The sequence below is a fragment of the Amblyomma americanum genome, chromosome 6 (genome assembly GCF_052857255.1).
Source record: "Amblyomma americanum isolate KBUSLIRL-KWMA chromosome 6, ASM5285725v1, whole genome shotgun sequence".
NCBI lineage: Eukaryota > Metazoa > Arthropoda > Arachnida > Ixodida > Ixodidae > Amblyomma > Amblyomma americanum.
In genome coordinates this window covers 98,645,797-98,663,277 of record NC_135502.1, presented here as the reverse complement: position 1 = coordinate 98,663,277, position 17,481 = coordinate 98,645,797, and the positions used below count along the sequence as shown (strand labels likewise).

The window sequence follows — 17,481 nt, the reverse complement described above, 5'->3', positions numbered from 1 at the left end:
TGCGGTTCGCTCACCTGTGGCGCATGTGGAAGGCGTCGGGAAAGTCGACCCTGATGCGAGACCTGGGCGGTCCGCGGACGGTCCAGTCGCACGTGACAGCGTGCGCGGGCCCCCCGTGCGGGTAGCCCGGTGACGTCACCTCGCGGCTCTTTCGCTCCCTGCTCAGCTGGACTGGGCCGCCGCAGTCAATGCCTGACTCCTCCCAGCGTATGCGGAATTGCTGCGATCGTCAGAAAATGCAGTGCATTTGAGGATAGTAGCTCATTTCCTTTACGGCGGCAACAAAGTGATGGCAAGGAAAAAAATTATGAAAATAATTCAGGGGGACACTTTGTCTACCTAAAGTGCTGTGGGGCGAAAGCCTTTCAGCGCAGTGTTTCTGCTTGTGTCACTGATGTGTGGTTAAGATGTTGATTAAGTGCACAATTGTTTGTTGATCTTTAATGATGGAGACACTGGAGGGCGTTTGGGAGGCATCCGCCTCATACGACGCAATTCTGCAAACACTCTCCAGCGTCCTAGACAAGGAGAATTACACATGCATTGACAGGAAGTAGCGTAGTCATTGGCACGCTGGGCTGCGGAACGGAAGGATGGTGGTTCGAATCTCACCTTGCACAAAGGTTTTTTTTTATCGAGTTGCTGGATGTTAATGGACGCCGGACAGATCCATGGCCGCGAGTATGAACCATTAATGGCTTTCACCTTAAAAGAAATATAGGCGTCATACTGGAGGTCAGGTAATACAAGTTGCCTAAGTGGACAAAGCTGATGGCGCAAATGGCCAGAAATGGCGAAGGCGGTCATGAGGTTTTGGTGCTTTTTTTCTCGGTCAACGCCGCCGGGTTTTGTTCCTGATGAGGCATATAATGTTTCTGCATTAAAAAAAAAATATTGCCTACTTTATGAGGGAGTTTTACGTCGGCAGCTGTCTAAGCGGTTTGATGCTTGAATGCGCCTGTTTCCGGAGGCGGGACTCTTATGCATAAGTGCAGGACAAGAGGCTCAGACACGCAGCTGATCAGATGTATAAGATGTAAGAGTTAGGCCTAATATAACCAGGATTAAAAATTTGGCAGTGGTTTAGGTCTGGTGAAACCTGGAGTGACGCGATAGCTACAGCTGGCCGAGTGAAACTTGCTTAGTTGAACTGCAAAGTCAGTCTTTTGCTGCTCCATTATTGATGAAGATGTTGATGCCTTCAGGCTGAATGGCTCGTACCCACGGCGGGAGATTGGCCAGGGTGCAGTGCTGATACAAATGCACACATGGGTAAGAAGTGGAGAAATTGGATAATTTTGTGAAGACTCGAATTTGGATTAAAAAAGGTGATTAAAATAACTGAAATGAACAAGCTGGGAAATCACATTTTAGCATAAGAATCTACCTGATGCAATTATATATCCGTGAATAAAATCGCACACAGATTTCAAGGCATATCCCTAAGCGCTTGCGCCAAAGGAGAGCGTTCCTTCTTCATCTTCGTCCCACTTGACACGGCGCATGCGCACAGCTCTTGCAGTTTGGTTTCGCCAACGCGCCGCGCCGCCGGCAGCAGCAGCTGCTCCGCACCACATGACCAAACACGTGGCCAGCCACTGCGCCGCGCCGCTGGCAGCTGCTCCGCACCGCGTGACCAACCACGTGGCGGTGGCCAGCCACGTGGTTGGTCATGTGGAGCGGAGCAGTTGCTGCTGCCGGCGCGTTGGCGAAACCAAATTGCAACAGCTGTGCGCATGCGCCGTGCCAACTGGGCCGAAGATGAAGATGGAACGCTCAGAAAAATGAAAGCGGCGAAAGACTGCGATTCAACTGAGCAAGTTCCACTCGGTCAGCTGTAGCTATCGCGTCACTCCAGGTTTAAGTAGAGCTAAACCACCGCCAATTTTTTAGTTCTTCACTTTAGCAAGTGGCGAAGAAGGACGTACCCCCTTCTGAAAGCTGTTGCGACGGTAGACGATATACGCTGTGGGTGAGGAGGTTTTCGGTAGTTCCTGCTGCCTGGACGAGCTGCCGCAGAACTTGCCCTGGCCCAGAGGGGGAGAGTCGCGCTGCCCTCCGTTCAACACCTGCCAGGGAGACAAGGCCTCGTAGGTGAGCACTGAACACTACAATGGCAGACGTTCCAACGCACGGATGACCTTTCTTGTTTGTTTCTGCCTGTTTGATTTACTACCAGATCCCGAGTTCGAACAAATATTCAGTATACTGCGCACATTTAAGATATCATTAATATCTGTGTATACGATCAATTGACGAACTATTAAATGGTACATATTAACGTGAAAAGCATGAAAATAAGTGAAATAATTTAATGAGTTTAAAGTTTGTAATTGATTTGCTCTTAACAAGAGGTAGCCACACTTCTTTGATCTTCAAGCTTCCTATTTTATGCACACATAAATATGTAATACACGGCTGTTAAGACAAGTGCCCGTAGGCTACATAAGCCCTACACATGTAACCATTAGCACCTCCAAACTGTGCTCTAGGTTTCTGCCTTGCTTTCATGGAATCCGCCAGTTTCGTTGACTATATTCGATGACCAAGGATGCCCGAACTAAGGAAACAGTGTCAGGTTCAAACTAGTGTAAAGAATTCGGGTAATAGCAGTTGACTGCCAAAACTAAGCATTTCACGCTCTCTAGGATACTACAGGGTAATTGGTGCTTGCGCTGTCTCCAGTTAGACAGGAAGGTGACGGCTAGGAGAGCTGGCGCTTCGCGACTTGCCTGGGTTGTAGCTCAGTACCTCTGTTAGCTGCAAGCGCTACGTGTACATTCGTGAGCAAAATAGGCAATCTCTGACACGTCAGAATATTGGTCTGGACGGGATGAGTGAGGTATTATACACTCGTTAAACATGTAACTGTTTTTTTGTGGAAGAGGGGCGAAGGAACTTTTGGCAATTGTCATACTCACGTGTGATGCAGGTCTGAAATATGCAGTCGCTCCTTAGGAGGTTCAGTAGTATTGCCAACTAGTTGTCAAAACGAGGTTCAGTACACTCATGAAAAATACAGTTTCTCCTCCACTACACTAGGTCTAACATTACTTCCATCCGGATGTCCGCCTAAGGTGCAGTACGCACTTAAAATATGCATTTGTGCCTTCAGATTAGGTTGGACAGTACTGCTATAGGATCGTCGAACTGACACACAGTAGACTGGTTTAGTACACAATCGCTCCTTTAGACTACGCTCGACGGCACTACCGGCTGGTTGCTGAACTGAGGTGTGGCAGACTCGTGAAATGTGCAATCGCACCTTTAGGCTAGGTTCACGTGTCCAACATTCTCGGGCAAAGATTTCCAGTATTGAAAAAATTGTGAGATATATACTTTTATAGAAATATTGAAGGTAACGGTCCATTCTTCTGAGGTGTAACAAAATTTTTCTTTTAACGTGTTTCCATCGATCGTATTGAGCAGTTGAGACTGACTGCCATAGAAAACCAATGGGGAACGCTTTTGACGATAGCAAAAATGCTAATAGCAAAAAAAAAAATTTCAAGACTGCCGTTGCGTGGTCGGCGGATACTGGCATACTGAAATCTTACGTTATATGAAAAAATTGTGTTCAAAAACAGTTTCCCGCTAAAAAATACTTTTGTACAGAGTTTTTCGGTATGACTTGTACTGCGGAAGGCCGTTAAGCTGAGGTTCACCACATTTATGAAAAATGCGACCGCTTGTTCATTCTAACTTTATTAGTGGTGCCTCCCAATAGGCATTGAAGTACCCAGTCACTCTTTTAGACTAGACGTACTGCTACTGCCGACCATTCATAAAAAAGGTACAATGTATGTACACACTCGTGAAATGTGCAATTGCTCCTCTATTATAGGTTAGAGGTGTACAATTTCAAGAAAATTTGAAAGGTCGAAAAAATCTGAGTATTTTTCAGAAATACCAAATTTTAAAATCAAACGAGATCGTATTTCATTCAGCACATTTACTTTATAACTCAAGAACAGGTAAATATTTATATTTTTACACGAATGCAAAAATCTTGCAAAGCCTTTGCAGAAAAAGATGATTACATATTGCTCAATCGACGCAAAGCATTGCGTCAGTCTGAATCGCCACTGCTGGGTAGAAAAATGCTTGCTGGAACGTCTTTTTCCACGTTGAGGTTCGAGTGCACGCACTCAAGTTTCTGCACAGGCTTTCCGACAAGGCAGTTGGCCAGCTTCGTATGCACATCACGGAACTTTGACCAGTTTTAACATGATAGCGTTAAGGGCCCCGTGTCACAGAAAAGCTGGTGTCGTCGTCGGCGGCGTTGGCCGTGAGCGAAGAACCCTAGAAAAATTAAGAAATAAACGAAGTAGGAAATTGGTTGAGTTGGGGAATCGACCCAGGGCCTCCGGAGTGCGAGACGAGCAAGCTAACCACTCCGACATGCCAGCTCGATGGTTTGGAATGAACAAAGGCGCGTCTAGTGAATACAGTGTTGTCTTAGAAGGGTGCTTCAGAGACATGTACTGGGGTGTATATTAGTAATTATGGTCACGGAAATCACAGAAGTCGCAGTTAAGCGAGTAGCAAAGTACGTTTCCGCTACTTTGCCTCTTCGCTTGGCGCGCACGTAGCGCCATCAGGCGGCGCCCACTAAAACCACTCCCTCCTCCTACTCGCAATGTACGCCTCTGCCCCAACAGATAGCTCAACGACAGTGCCTCCTAGTGTTCCTGTATATGCTCCCACAGGGAGCATATACAGGAACACTAGCGCCTCCTGCTCGTCTCGGTCGGGCGCAGTGGGGCCGTGCTGGGACGCAGGAATCACGCGGTGAGCGACGAACAACGCGGCTCATATCCAAGGCGCGTTCACCACGAAGCTTGCGGCTTGCTGCCCGTTCGTTTGGCGCGGAAGCTATGCTGGCATTCGTGGCATCGGGTCTGTCGAGAACGATGTGCCGACGACTGCGCCTGCAACTACGACAGCAGCTTGAGTCCGGTGCGTTTTGGCAAGGCACCTTGCAGCGCTTCTACGGGGTTTAATAAGGCTTTCTGATAGGCTAGTTGGTATAGTTACAATTCTGAGAGGCTGTGCGCTAAAAAGACGTTCACAGAAAAAAGGGGTAGAGATGACAGGAAAGAAGCGCAACTCCGTTTCTACGTGGTTTGGCGCTCCGCGCGTCCGTTTCACCGTATGTGGCATCAGCAGCATCAGGTTCACGCGGCATCGAAGGTGTTGGCCGTGAGCGAAAAACCCCGGAAGGATTAATAAATAAAAAAGAGTACCAAGTTGGTCTAGGTAGGGAATCGAATGTACGGATCTATGAACGTAAAGAATGACCTTCTGTATAAATGGGAATTAACCCATTACACTGTCGCGTCATACCCTCAAGGCGGAGCTTGAGTGTCCCCTCCAATTTTTTTTTTCACATGACAGAGACGAGCCGGAAATTTAGAGTACCTGACATGCAAGTGACGTCAGGGTTTGGTTGCTACACAGACCCTGCCACCTTGTGGACGGCTCCGGATGCTTGGAAGGCCCAAGCAACCCAAGCGCCAATTTAGACCAACTTGTACAGTGCGTAGTGAGGTTATGCTGTGCAGAAAACTCTGGAAATTTTGGTGTTTTTTTTGTTCTAGTGGGCAATGAAAAAAAAAACGAAGGAAACTTTCCCCAAATTTTTCAATACTTTTTTCAGGCGCTCAGGTCTGTAGTCTAGGTTCATTATCTTTACCGGCTGTTGGATCGTGAATACGTAGACACTCCTTTACACGAGGCTCAGCAGTATTGCTGGCCGGTCGTTAAACTCATGAAATACGCATTCGTCCCCCTCGGGCGCAGTTAAATGCCCTTTCCGGTCGGTTGTCAGACCTGTATGAATGTATCCCGGCAGGCTCCTCCATCCGACGGTAGGTTGATGCTCTCGATGGTGATCTTGAGCGGCATTCTTCGGTCGGAGCTGACCCGCCAGCGACAGAGCACTTCCGCGTCTAGGACGTCGCTGTCCTGAAGCACTCCCGACGCCTCGGTGATGTTGCCACCGCACACTGCGCCGCATGCGCGGAAGGATTGAGTCAGATTAATTCAGATAATGGCAGGCAATGGAAGCTTCTCACCCTGCACCAGTGAACCCATAGCGCGAATTCAATGGCATTCATCCTAGTATCTGCTTAGTGACAATGCTTCGTCAGGGACAAAAGCACGAGCAACTTCTGCCCCGGCTAATTCAAGAAACCTGCACTGAAGCCATAACTGGTCCGCCATCCGCTATGAAGATAACTGAAGGAGGAATTGGCGCTAGCGTTTTAGGTTTAGGGGGGTTTAACGTCCCAAAGCGGCTTTGGCTATGAGGGGCGTCGTAGTGCAGGGCTCCGGATATTTAGAGACTGGGGAGCGCTACAATCAAGACAACACCGTATAGTGAACACCACGAGACACGAGCGCAATGTGGTGCTGTCTGCTTATCTTGATTGTAGCGCTCCCCAGTCTCAGTATGCACGACCAACTAACCCGCTACAAAGCTTTCCGGATATTTAGACCACCTGGCGTTCTTTAACGTGCACTGATATCGCGCAGTATGCAAGCATCTACAATTTTTTCTCCATCGAAATTCAACCGCCGCGGACGAAATAGAACCCGAGTCCCAGTAGCTCAGCGCCATAACCACACAGCTGCCGTGGCGGAGCGCTAGCGTCTGTAATTCATGGCCACTCGGAGGTATAGGAAGTTTCACCCCCTCCCCTCTCCTTTCCTGGCTTCGTGGTAAGCGATGAGAACCCGTGGCCTGTGATTGTTCTCATTTTCGTTTGCTGGGCAAATGATAAAATGAATAATTGCGCGACAGTGGAGGACACTAGAAAGGAAGGCACGACAGGCTACTAAAAAGAGAACGACAGAAAATGTGAGCTCTGAATGCTGAAGCAGAGACAAGAACGATTCCACTAAGTTTTTTTGAAGTTAGTTAAATTTAGCGGTCTTTATACGCAAAAATTTCAATGCTTTCTTCACTAGAACCAGTCTTCTATATTGGTGGCGAATAGCTCGACTACTAGGAGAAACTACGCGCCATATTTCGCCAAGTTAAAACTCCCCACGTCTTCCCCAAGTTAAGGATGAGACGTGCATGTTTCGATAGTTTCTCTGATCTTTTTCAACCCCCGTCCGTCTGCAAGCAGCAGGGACTGTGCCCAGCTGGAGACAGTCGACAGGCCCGTGTACATTCCTCTTCTGAAAGAATAAAGAAAGAAAGAGAGAAAGAGGCGCCATAGTGGAGGTCTTCGGAATAATTCCGACCACCTGGGCATCTTTAACGTGCACTGACTTCACACAGCACACAAGCGCCTATCTAATCGCGGAAGTGGTGTCTGGTCTATATATATAAAAACGGTTTTGAGGAAAGGAAAAGCATAGCAACTGTATCATTTTTTTTGTAGACACCTCAATCGCACCCAGAGGAAGACATAAAGGAGAGAGTGAAAGAAGGAATAGGGAAAGCAGTCCTAGAGTCCACAGCAGCATGACAGATTTTTGTACTAACCAAGGGACTAGTGCGCGTAAAGGCTTCTTACAGGGCAGGAATTCATGGTCGTACCTAGCGTCATCGCTAACTGTCGTCGCCTATGCGAATGGCGGTTTGTAAACACCTCCGTCGTTGCTTCCGCCTCGTCTAGCACATTCGAGACGCGTTACTACAGAGGTCACCCAGTAGGCAGCCATCAAAAATTTTTCTCCAATGTGAGACAGTGCAGTAGTCTTAAATACGCATCGTATCTGAATCAACATAAAGGCAAGGCTTCCTTTGGAGGCCATTCTTCCGATTATTTCCGGTAGCGTAAGAGCAAGTAGTTAAGGCTGCCTCTGCGAGCACAGTGACAGAATATCTGCACTTAATAATTGGTTTTGGAGGAAAGGAAATGGCGCAGTATCTGTCTTATATATCGTTGGACACCTGAACCGCGCCGTAAGGGAAGGGATAAAAGAGGGAGTGAAAGAAGAAAGGAAGAAGGAGGTGCCGTAGTGGAGGGCTCCGGAATAATTTCGACCACCTGGGGATCTTTAACGTGCACTGACATCGCACAGCACACGGGCGCCTTAGCGTTTTTCCTCCATAAAAACGCAGCCGCCGCGGTCGGGTTCGAACCCGGGAACTCCGGATCAGTAGTCGAGCGCCCTAACCAGTGAGCCACCGCGGCGGGTGTGCACTTGGCCACAAAAGAATTTCAGTGAGCACTATACCCCGAGAAAAAGGATGGACATTCATGTGTCCATATCCAAACCGATATCCTTCAAGCACGCGGTGAACTGCCGCTTCAGACGGCGAAACACAACCTTGTGTTTCGCCACAGGCTAAGTGGCACCGGCATTATCGGAACTCGTGGCTGCCAAATCCTATGCCACGGCCGGGCTTTTTTCCTACCTGAGTAGACCCTCGCCGAAAATCCCTTGCCGGTGACATCGGGCCGGCCAGTTTCGTCCGTCCAGAAGCGGACCACCATGAACCTCGTCGAGCTGGCCATGGGTGCCGGCAGATCCGTCTTCGCCGCGATCTGCCCGCAAACGCTACCCAGTGTGCGTTGCTCTGATCTCGCTGTCGGGTCCACTGCACAAGAAAAAAGCGGGCAGTTGGAAAAGGTGGACATCATATCGCGGTGTCTCCCTTGAGTGTTATCTTTCTGGGCTCACAGCAGCGGGTGAATGATTTCGGCGACATGCCGATGTGGCCTCAGGCAGCGATAGCGCCTCAGGTGCAAGTGATAGCGGGCCGTGCATAGCGACTCGCACTCAGCGTCTCTCACAGCCCTCCACCATTGAAATTCCCCCGGAACTGTGTTTAAACCTTGCTCAGTCTGACTGCATTAGAGCTACTTTCAAAGACTTCCCCACCAGTGGGTCTACCACAGCTTGCTTGGGAACTGGGCTTTAAAAATAAAGAAAACGCCAAAATATTTTGCGCGCATTTCACTCTGGCTTTTAAATACCTAAACATGGAGAAATACAAGTTTATCGAATGATTAATTGGCTACATTTCCTTTTGAGCTATATTAGGTGCGCTTGCGTGATTATGACCATTTCAAAAATCAAATAGCGATGACCATATCAATGCGATAACATTCAAGGCATTATCGGAAAAAATTGTGACTGTTATTATATTCGCCCATTGGCTGGAGTGAAGTGACGTCATCAGATCGGATAATTCCGATTGGCTTTAGGGAAGTGATGAAATGCCTCAACAGCTTCTAATCCTATCACATAGCCAACACATGATGTTACTGGGTGCGCCTGTGAATTTCCTTACCAATTATTAGACTCGTTCAGCTCAATGTGCTCTTAATTTTCTCGGTGTGCTGAAAAATAATTGAGGCATCCACTGTAAAAAGTTATGAGAATGCGCTGCTACTTTCTACGCACAAATACGTAAATACAGTTTGGAAGCGCTTAAAAAACGACATTTGTACAGGGTACCCTAGTGCACTAGAGCAAATTTCTCTCTCTTCCATGTTCGCATCGTCATCATCATCATCATCAGCCTGCCTATGCCCACTGTAGGGCAAAGGCCACTGCCATGTGTCTCCAATTAACCCAGTCCTTTGTCAGCTACGGCTACCGTATTCCTGAAAACTTCTTAATCTCGTCCACCCACCCAACTTTCTTCCACCCCTGCTACGCTTGCCTTCTCTTCGAATCCACGCCATTACCCTTAAGGACCAGTGGTTGTCTTGCCTTCGCATTGCATGCCCTGCCCAAGCCCATTTCTTCCTCTTGATTTCAACTAGCATGATTTGCATACGAAATTCAAATCATCTGTTAGTGGCTTCCATTTGCAGAACTGTTCCACAGCAGAACACGGCCGTTTGCATCTTGCAATAAAGGTGAGCAATGCTGCAATGATATTAGAAATTTTGCGGAGATAAGGTTTGAGTAGCTGGCAGAGGACAGGGTTAATTGGGGGGACAGGGGGGGTGGGGGGGCTTTTGTCGCGCAGTGAACGTAGTTAGGCTGCTGCTGATGATGATTATTATGCCGAACGTTGCGATGGACAAATCACGTCACGGTGGACGATTAAGTATTCGTTTTGGACTCCTAAGAAGCTTCGTTAAACGCTGTGCTGGACAACTCGCCTGTAAGGCCACATAAATAAAAACAAACAAATAAATGAATAAATAAATAAATGCAAAGAAAAAAGCTCTAGTTGAGATAAATATGCCTGAAAATCATTGTGCAGTTTTCAGTTCAATGAAAGAGAAGTTGCCCTGACTCTGTGTTTTAGTAATTTTGTTTGCACTTGGAATTAATTCACACTCTCAGTGAATGCGATGACTGGAGTTGCTGTTATATAAAAAGACATACAAAACGAGAACACACACACAACAGAAAATGACAAAATGTGTATATACCAGGTGTTTCTGGGAAGACTTCAAGTAATTTTCGAAAATAGGCTTTTTGAGGTAAAAATATGACTTCTCCGACATAGTGTTGCCAGTGTTGGCGGACACCATGCAGAGTGTCGGGAATTGTCTGAAGTAGCAAGCTGGTTAACTAATTTCTGATAATTAACTTTTTAACTATCAAGGCTAGGCCACTGGTTGCACTTATAGATGCAACCGGTCGTTAGTATTAGCCTTAACAGTTTTTTTTTAAATTTTGATAACGCGATTATTCTCGGCACTGTGGCTCGACAAAATTTGGATACATTGTGCCAATATCTATTCGCTTTCGAAAAGCATGCAAGCAAAGCAACCTGCCGAGTACATGTAACTAGCCAAAAGGCCCAATTTTGCTGAGCAACCGCGCCAAGAATAATTGCATTTCCTAAATTATAAAAAAAACTGATGTGGCTATTACTAACGACCAGCTACAAATCTCTAATTGTTATTAGGTGCCTAACTCGGAGAGCTAAAAAGTTGATTTCTGAAAATGTTTTCCAGTGAGTTACAGGCAGAGCAGTACGGTGGGTCTAAAAATTAACATGCAGAAAAGCAAAGTATCTTATCGGTACTCGCCTATGGGGCAGAAATGTGGAGGCTAACGAAACAGGTTCAGCTCAAGTTAAGGACAACGCAAGGAGATATGGAAAGAAAAATTATAGGTGCAACGTTAAGAGACCAGAAGCAGGCTGAGTGGATGAGGGAATGAACGTGGGTTAGTGACATCCTAGTCGAAATGAAGAGAAAGATATGGGCTTGGGAATGACATGTAATGCGAAGGCAAGATAACCGCTGGTCCTTAAGGGTAACGGAGTGGATTCCAAGAGAAAGTATGCGTAGCAGGGGGCGGCAGAAGGTTAGGTGGGCGGATGAGATTAATAAGTTTGCGCGGGTACAGTGGCCGCAGCTGACAAAGGACAGGGTTAATTGAAGAGACATGGGAGAGGCCCTTGCCCTGCAACGGGTGTAGGCAGGCTCATGATGATGATGCTGATGATGACTTAAAATGATTCACCGATTTTCTGGTGTCCGCCAATACTGGTAATACTATGCTCCAATATATCAAACGTTCAGCGAAACTGGAGTGAAATATACAAGGCGACTTGACTTTAATACACAAGCTTTTCAAGCGGAGAATCTTTGCATTCTATATAGCCAACAGCTTGAAATATCCGGGTTAGATATATACAGATAAATTTTCAGTTAACAGTTTTCGCATCCTCCGTGTTGTGTGTCGATGTATTATTTCATGCTTTGTGTCGAAGCTTTCAAAAGCACAACAATGCAAGACCATTGGAAAGGGCACTTGGACTTCCCCTTTTCCTTCTTTCTGAAGTACAGATGCGAGCGGTTTGAAAAACAACACTAAGTTCGCAGTAAAGCATGAACTTTATTTTACTTCCGTACCACTAAATTGTTGTAAAAAATAAGCTTCTGGTTCATATACTTGTGGAGTAATCGAAGGCATCATGCAGGTGTTTGAAAACTTTGTTTAGCCTAATATACGATTTCATGGGTTTTACCTATCAGACAATGCATCAGACTGGACATGCTTCAAGCTGCATACGAGATTCCACGGTGTTTATGACAGGGCACGACGCGGGAACGTGATCCATTCGAGGGCATCTCGAAGCGGCTCAAACAAGCGAGAGAGCTGGAACGTCTGCAGTTAACGCGTCTTTTAGTACATTCGTAAAATGTCCTCTGTTTTAACTCTGATGCTAGAGCTACTCTTGTAGAAGATGTAGAAGAGTTCAATAAATATATGGCATCTCTTTTCTCTCTCTACAATGGCTATTCTAACGTGTCAACCACAAATAGAAGGTCATGGGTGAGCTGTGTTTGTATGCCTTGAAATATTATTTGTAGAAAACAACTTTGCCTCTAGAGCGCATATTAAAATTACCTTGCCTCCTAGATCCATTGCTGATGATCCATTTATAAATGGATCATCAGCAACTCAAGTTTGTCATCGACGATCATGTTTGACTCCTGACGCCGTCCTTATGTCTGCCAATGACGCAATGCTCCGTTGCGGGGCCTTCGATAGAAAAAGAAGTATTAAAGCACCGAATGTACCTGAATTCAGTATTGCAATAAGAAACGGAGGAGGAAAAGAAATTTATGGTGGAAGGAATTCAGTGCTCACGAAGGAAGCTTATTCTTGCTTTGTTGGCTGCCCTGCCTTACTAAAACTTCTTTCGATACTTCATGGACAGTGCATAGAGAGTCTATAGGCAGTCTAGAGACTTCCTGTTTAAATTATTGCGAGGGAGCCACTACGGAGTAAAAATATTCAGTGCGGACGTACCGTCGTAAACTTTGACGTAGTCGTAGAAGCAGTTCTCCATGGTTTCCCAGCTCCGGAGGTCGACCACGTCGAAAGCGATCTTGGCAGAACGCATTGTTGGCGCCACTAAAGACCAAGTGCAGTTGAGGTAGTCGGTGTACTTTTCAGGATACCCCGGCGAGGTGATGTTGATCACGGAGGACGCGTTGGCCAGTTCAACTTGGAAATTGCACGCGGCACCTGTCGGGGTGAATAAATGCAGACCAATTGCATTTTAAACACTGAAATGAACAACGCCGCTTAACGATTTTTAATGAAGCAGCACATTGGATGTGTAGATGGCTTGACATCTACAACAATATTAAAAGGTGACTTTTTCTCTCCCCCCTCTCTCAGTGGGACACTAAAGTGAGAGGGCACTTCACCTCTTTGCGGAGAAAGCAGACGTGACCAGTGAGGAGACATGTGGTTCGTTTCGCACTCGTCAATGTTCTGTTTATGAATTAATGTGGACCTGCACTACCCTTCTGCTTATTTTGCATGCGCGTTACATTACTCGCATGTTTTTTCAAAGCTCTCGACATCCCGGCTCCTCTTGCGTGGTACATCTGTGGCGCGTGCATGTGGACTCATTGAGCTATTGCTGCGTCGGAGCTGCAGTCGATAAGGAAGTGATGCATGCAATCCATTTGTCAGATAACGAGAGACAGTGTTCGTTTGTTAAACTGACATCGGGAGAATCAGAATAGGAGCTTAAAAACAATCACGGGGATCAGAATAGCGCCTCAAAGCTTACCGTGCGCGGCACCACAGCAGGCTACCAGATTCTGTGCGCAACTCAACTGAAGATTTGCGAGATAATGGTTTGTCTCTGAAGATGATAACGGTGCTTATCGAAGCAGGAATCGCAGAGTCCACTGCTGATTCGCAGTAATTCCCATACTGTTCGTCCGGTGAGTACAAAAGTGTGTTTTGATCAAGCTTTCGGTCATTCTTTTATCTTGTATCGACAACAAAGTGTGACGGATACAACACCGCTCATTGCAAGGCTACATGGACTACTTGTTTGTTTTCTCCTTCACATGTTCTGTAAACACGTATTTCTTAGTTGCACTTTAGTAGGACGTTCTTGCAGGCTAGTTGGTTCATAGTTCGGAAACGTTAAAACAGCGCAAAAGACGAGGACGTAGGCAATGATGAACACTGCGCCTGTGGTGTTTTGTGTGTTACTGGTTGACCATGTCCTCGTCTTTTGCGCAGTTTTAGCTTTTCCGAACTTAATTGTACTTTCTCCATCTTACACCTGCGACTTGGCTGTTTTTAAGCCCAAAATACCAGTGCATAGATCTATGCGCTTGCCTCTTTTATTTGGAGTAGAAGGCTCTGCAGCTATTATAATACGCAGCATCATTTACTTGTATTGCATGCAGCAGCACCAAAAATCATCGGCTACAGATACTTTTGCGTACAGAATCTTGTTCTCGAACCACCAGCCCTGGCCTGCAATTCTCTTGAAATCCATGAAATTGTTAAAACAAAAAGTTGATTTCATTCTACTGATTTCAAACTGATATCTTGCGCATTTCCTTGTCTACTATTTAGAGCTTTCGGATATGTTGATGCCATTTTGATGTTTTAAGGGCTCTGTTAAGCAAAGGCTCGCAAACGCTTGTGGATAGTTTCCCTCCTTCCTATAGGCTGTGTGCATATTGGTGACTGCCAGAACAGAAGTGAAAGCATACGGCTACAGGCTTACTCTCCCGCAGCAGCAAAGTCACAGCGCGGATTTACCGGCTCTGCTGGTGTCTATGCTCTGCAGGTAGCTGCTATTGACGGCCTCCCAGCGCATCCTCCACTTGGCGTAGCCACCACCGGAGGTGAACCGGACTTGGACATGCGACGAGCGGAGAACCACGGGATCTGGCTTCCTGCTCCCGCAGTAAGTTGCCACCTCGGGCGAGCCCTCGTCGATGCCTTCAATGATCTGCAATAGCGAACGGTAAGTGTGCAACTTTGAATATTTAATGCTTCATGGTGAAACTTCTAGCCCGGCGCCGCCAACTGCCATCACACAATGTCAATAACTCAGCCACATCATTGCCACTTTTTTTTTATTGCTCTACACCCGTTGCCTACACATCATCATACAAATATCTTGGCCTGCACATGACACCATCGCTATCATGGGTTACACATATTGAAACCATTTGCTCCGAAGCCTCACGCGTTCTCGGCTACATGCGGCGTAGTCTCTCCGACTCATCCTCAGACATTAAAAAACTAGCATATCTCACATTCGTCAGACCAAAGCTTGAATACGCATCAGCCATCTGGAACCCGTCACAATCATACCTCGCCGCTAATCTCGAAGCCATTCAAAACCGCGCAGCACGATTTATCACCTCGAACTATTCAAGAAATTCCAGCGTCACCTCAATGAAAAGAGACCTCGACTTGCCGTCCCTCGCATCACGCCGCATCATATCTCGTTTGTGCCTTCTTCACACATTCTATTATCACCCACGGTCCAGACATGAGCTACTAACAACACCACTATAAGAAGATCTTCCCGTTTAAGCCACAGCCAGTCTCTAGCACGAATTTCCACCCGTACCCTTGCAATGAGTACCTCCTTTTTCCCCCATGCAATAGTCTTATGGAATTCCTTACCCGATAACATAGCCGAATGCACAGACAGAAAACAATTCCGCAATAAACTAAAACTTTAGCCATCCTGAATAGACTGTCCCCTTTGTACTCTTTTGTTACTTAGTTTGGTTCCATTTCTGCGCCTTGGTGTAATTTTCTTTTGCGCTTGCTGGTTTGCTGTTATTTGACTTAGATGTATGTCTGCATTTTTTACTGTATTTTTTCCTTGCTTTTGTTTTTGCTTGCCTTCATTGTATTTTGTATTTTGCTGTTCACATTTTTCCACGTTCAAGATTTTGTACATCATGTTAATTCGCCCCCCCCCCCCCCCCTTATGTAATGCCCTCGGGCCCTTAAGGAGAAAATTAATGAAATAAATGAAATGAAGTGCTTTCTTCAGCGGAAAATCTGGCGTCGGTGTTGTAGAAATTCTCGTCGGTCGGTGGGCTATATGTCAGCGTTGTCAGCGAAAAATCTTGATTGGTTGAAAAGGTGGCTACATCAGGCGTGGAGCAGTGGATTCGGAAAGTGATTAAAGCATTAGAAAATTTGTGATTAGGTGCCCGTAACATGACTAAAAGGTCTTCCGGACATACAAGTATATAACGTAAATGAGTCTCGCTGAAAAAAAAATCGTGGTTACTAGTCGGGTATGGAACCTCTGATCCTTGGCCTGAGTGTCGGACACGCTACCGCTAGGTCACGCAGGCACATTCGTGCAGGTTGGTTAAAGCGGGGCGTTACATGCACCTGTCTACGTCGCGTGGTCCTACACATAATGACTGTGATTGTGAAAGAGGAAGAAGTGTTTGCGTTCTGCTTGGGAAAGAGGAACCGCTGACTGGACCCATTAAGCGGCGTTCCAAGTGTACCTAATTTATTTTTTCTCCTATGCGGATGCTGGGTGTTCTCGCTTTATTTTTTGTGGGATTTCGAAAAAAAAGGCTCGTTAGTGGCACCATCTTGTGGAAGGGGGGAGGATTTCATTGGCATGTTAAACAAGACTGCTTTTGGGTGCAATACTGCATGCGTCCACGAAATGCAGCGTCATCACGTTGACATTATATGTGGTGAAGTGACCGTATGCAAAATACAAGCTGCTTAGCAAGCATTCAAATTCAAAATGTGATATTTTTAGCGCCTAAAGTTTAGGTTGATGAATCCCTCTTCGCTTGGCTATCGAACGAGTGGCACCTTATATTTTTAATTGAAATACCATAGCGGCAACGTTTGTCGTTTTGCGGAAACGTGAGCAAAAATATTGTCTTTTGCGTCTTTATTCTTTTTTCTGAACAACACGCCCATATATAAGGGACCGAAATGATCCATTTTGAATAGTAATGCGTGTTGCCAACGCTAAAAAACAGTCCAAGAAGGCAGGAAATGAACGATGCTTTTGAGAAAAAAAAAATTCCATAAGTTTAAATTACTTGGTGTTCAGACTGAATATTAAAAAAAAAGTCTTAGGTATCTCACTGCACTTTACAGCAGAACTTGTTCGGTAATAACGAAAAGAAATGGAAATAATATGCCAGACCTCTGAGTGTTTAGATTTTTTCCTGGACGCCTTGTTTTGTCAGCTGAGGTAAACATAGCGTGAAAAACACGATCACAAGAGGGAACACACAAGACTGAACGGGTCCAGACAAAAATCCTGATTCACCTTATTTTCTCGTACAGCGAAAAAATAAAAATAGAAGCTGTAATATAAAAAGCCAAAAATATTTTAGCAAAGTTCTATCACCGTGCGACTAAAGGGCATGATTTTATTGATCTAAATTCGAGGTAGCTGAACTCCCCACCAGGGACGTTTCATAGAGAGGTGTCTTTTTGTCAGCTGAGTTAAAGATTCATTGTGGGCTAAATGAACGGAAATGAACAGCACCCTTCGTAGTAAGCTAACCATGATGTAATCTACCATCTCTCTAGATAACTTCAGTTTGAAAGATCTAGTGGTTAAGCCGCAGAACGATTTGTGTCAGTACCCGAGAAAAAGCAACATTCCAGAAAACCGCGCAAAGAGATATAAACGGAACACTTAAGACATTCAGGCGCTTTTTATCCTCTCTCCAGCCTTTTGCGCGTTTTCTGGAATTTTGATGTGCACAGCCGACTAGTACAAACCTAAACAGGAACTCTCTGCACGCCGATGTTCAT

At 46.0% G+C, this 17,481-nt stretch overlaps 1 protein-coding gene across 2 annotated transcripts in view; it reads right to left on the bottom strand.

Annotated features, from left to right (window-relative positions):
* The window catches only part of LOC144093913 (cubilin-like), a 161,398-nt gene that overhangs the window by 51,774 nt on the left and 92,143 nt on the right, over nt 1–17,481 (bottom strand). For both annotated transcript variants that reach the window (XM_077627663.1, XM_077627664.1), the window contains exons 38-43: nt 14,467–14,659; nt 12,697–12,915; nt 8,378–8,560; nt 5,833–6,008; nt 1,929–2,069; nt 15–220 (exon numbers count right to left, since the gene is read on the bottom strand). In XM_077627663.1, the coding sequence (XP_077483789.1) occupies nt 15–220; nt 1,929–2,069; nt 5,833–6,008; nt 8,378–8,560; nt 12,697–12,915; nt 14,467–14,659 (1,118 nt within the window). The remainder of the gene's footprint in view (nt 1–14; nt 221–1,928; nt 2,070–5,832; nt 6,009–8,377; nt 8,561–12,696; nt 12,916–14,466; nt 14,660–17,481) is intronic.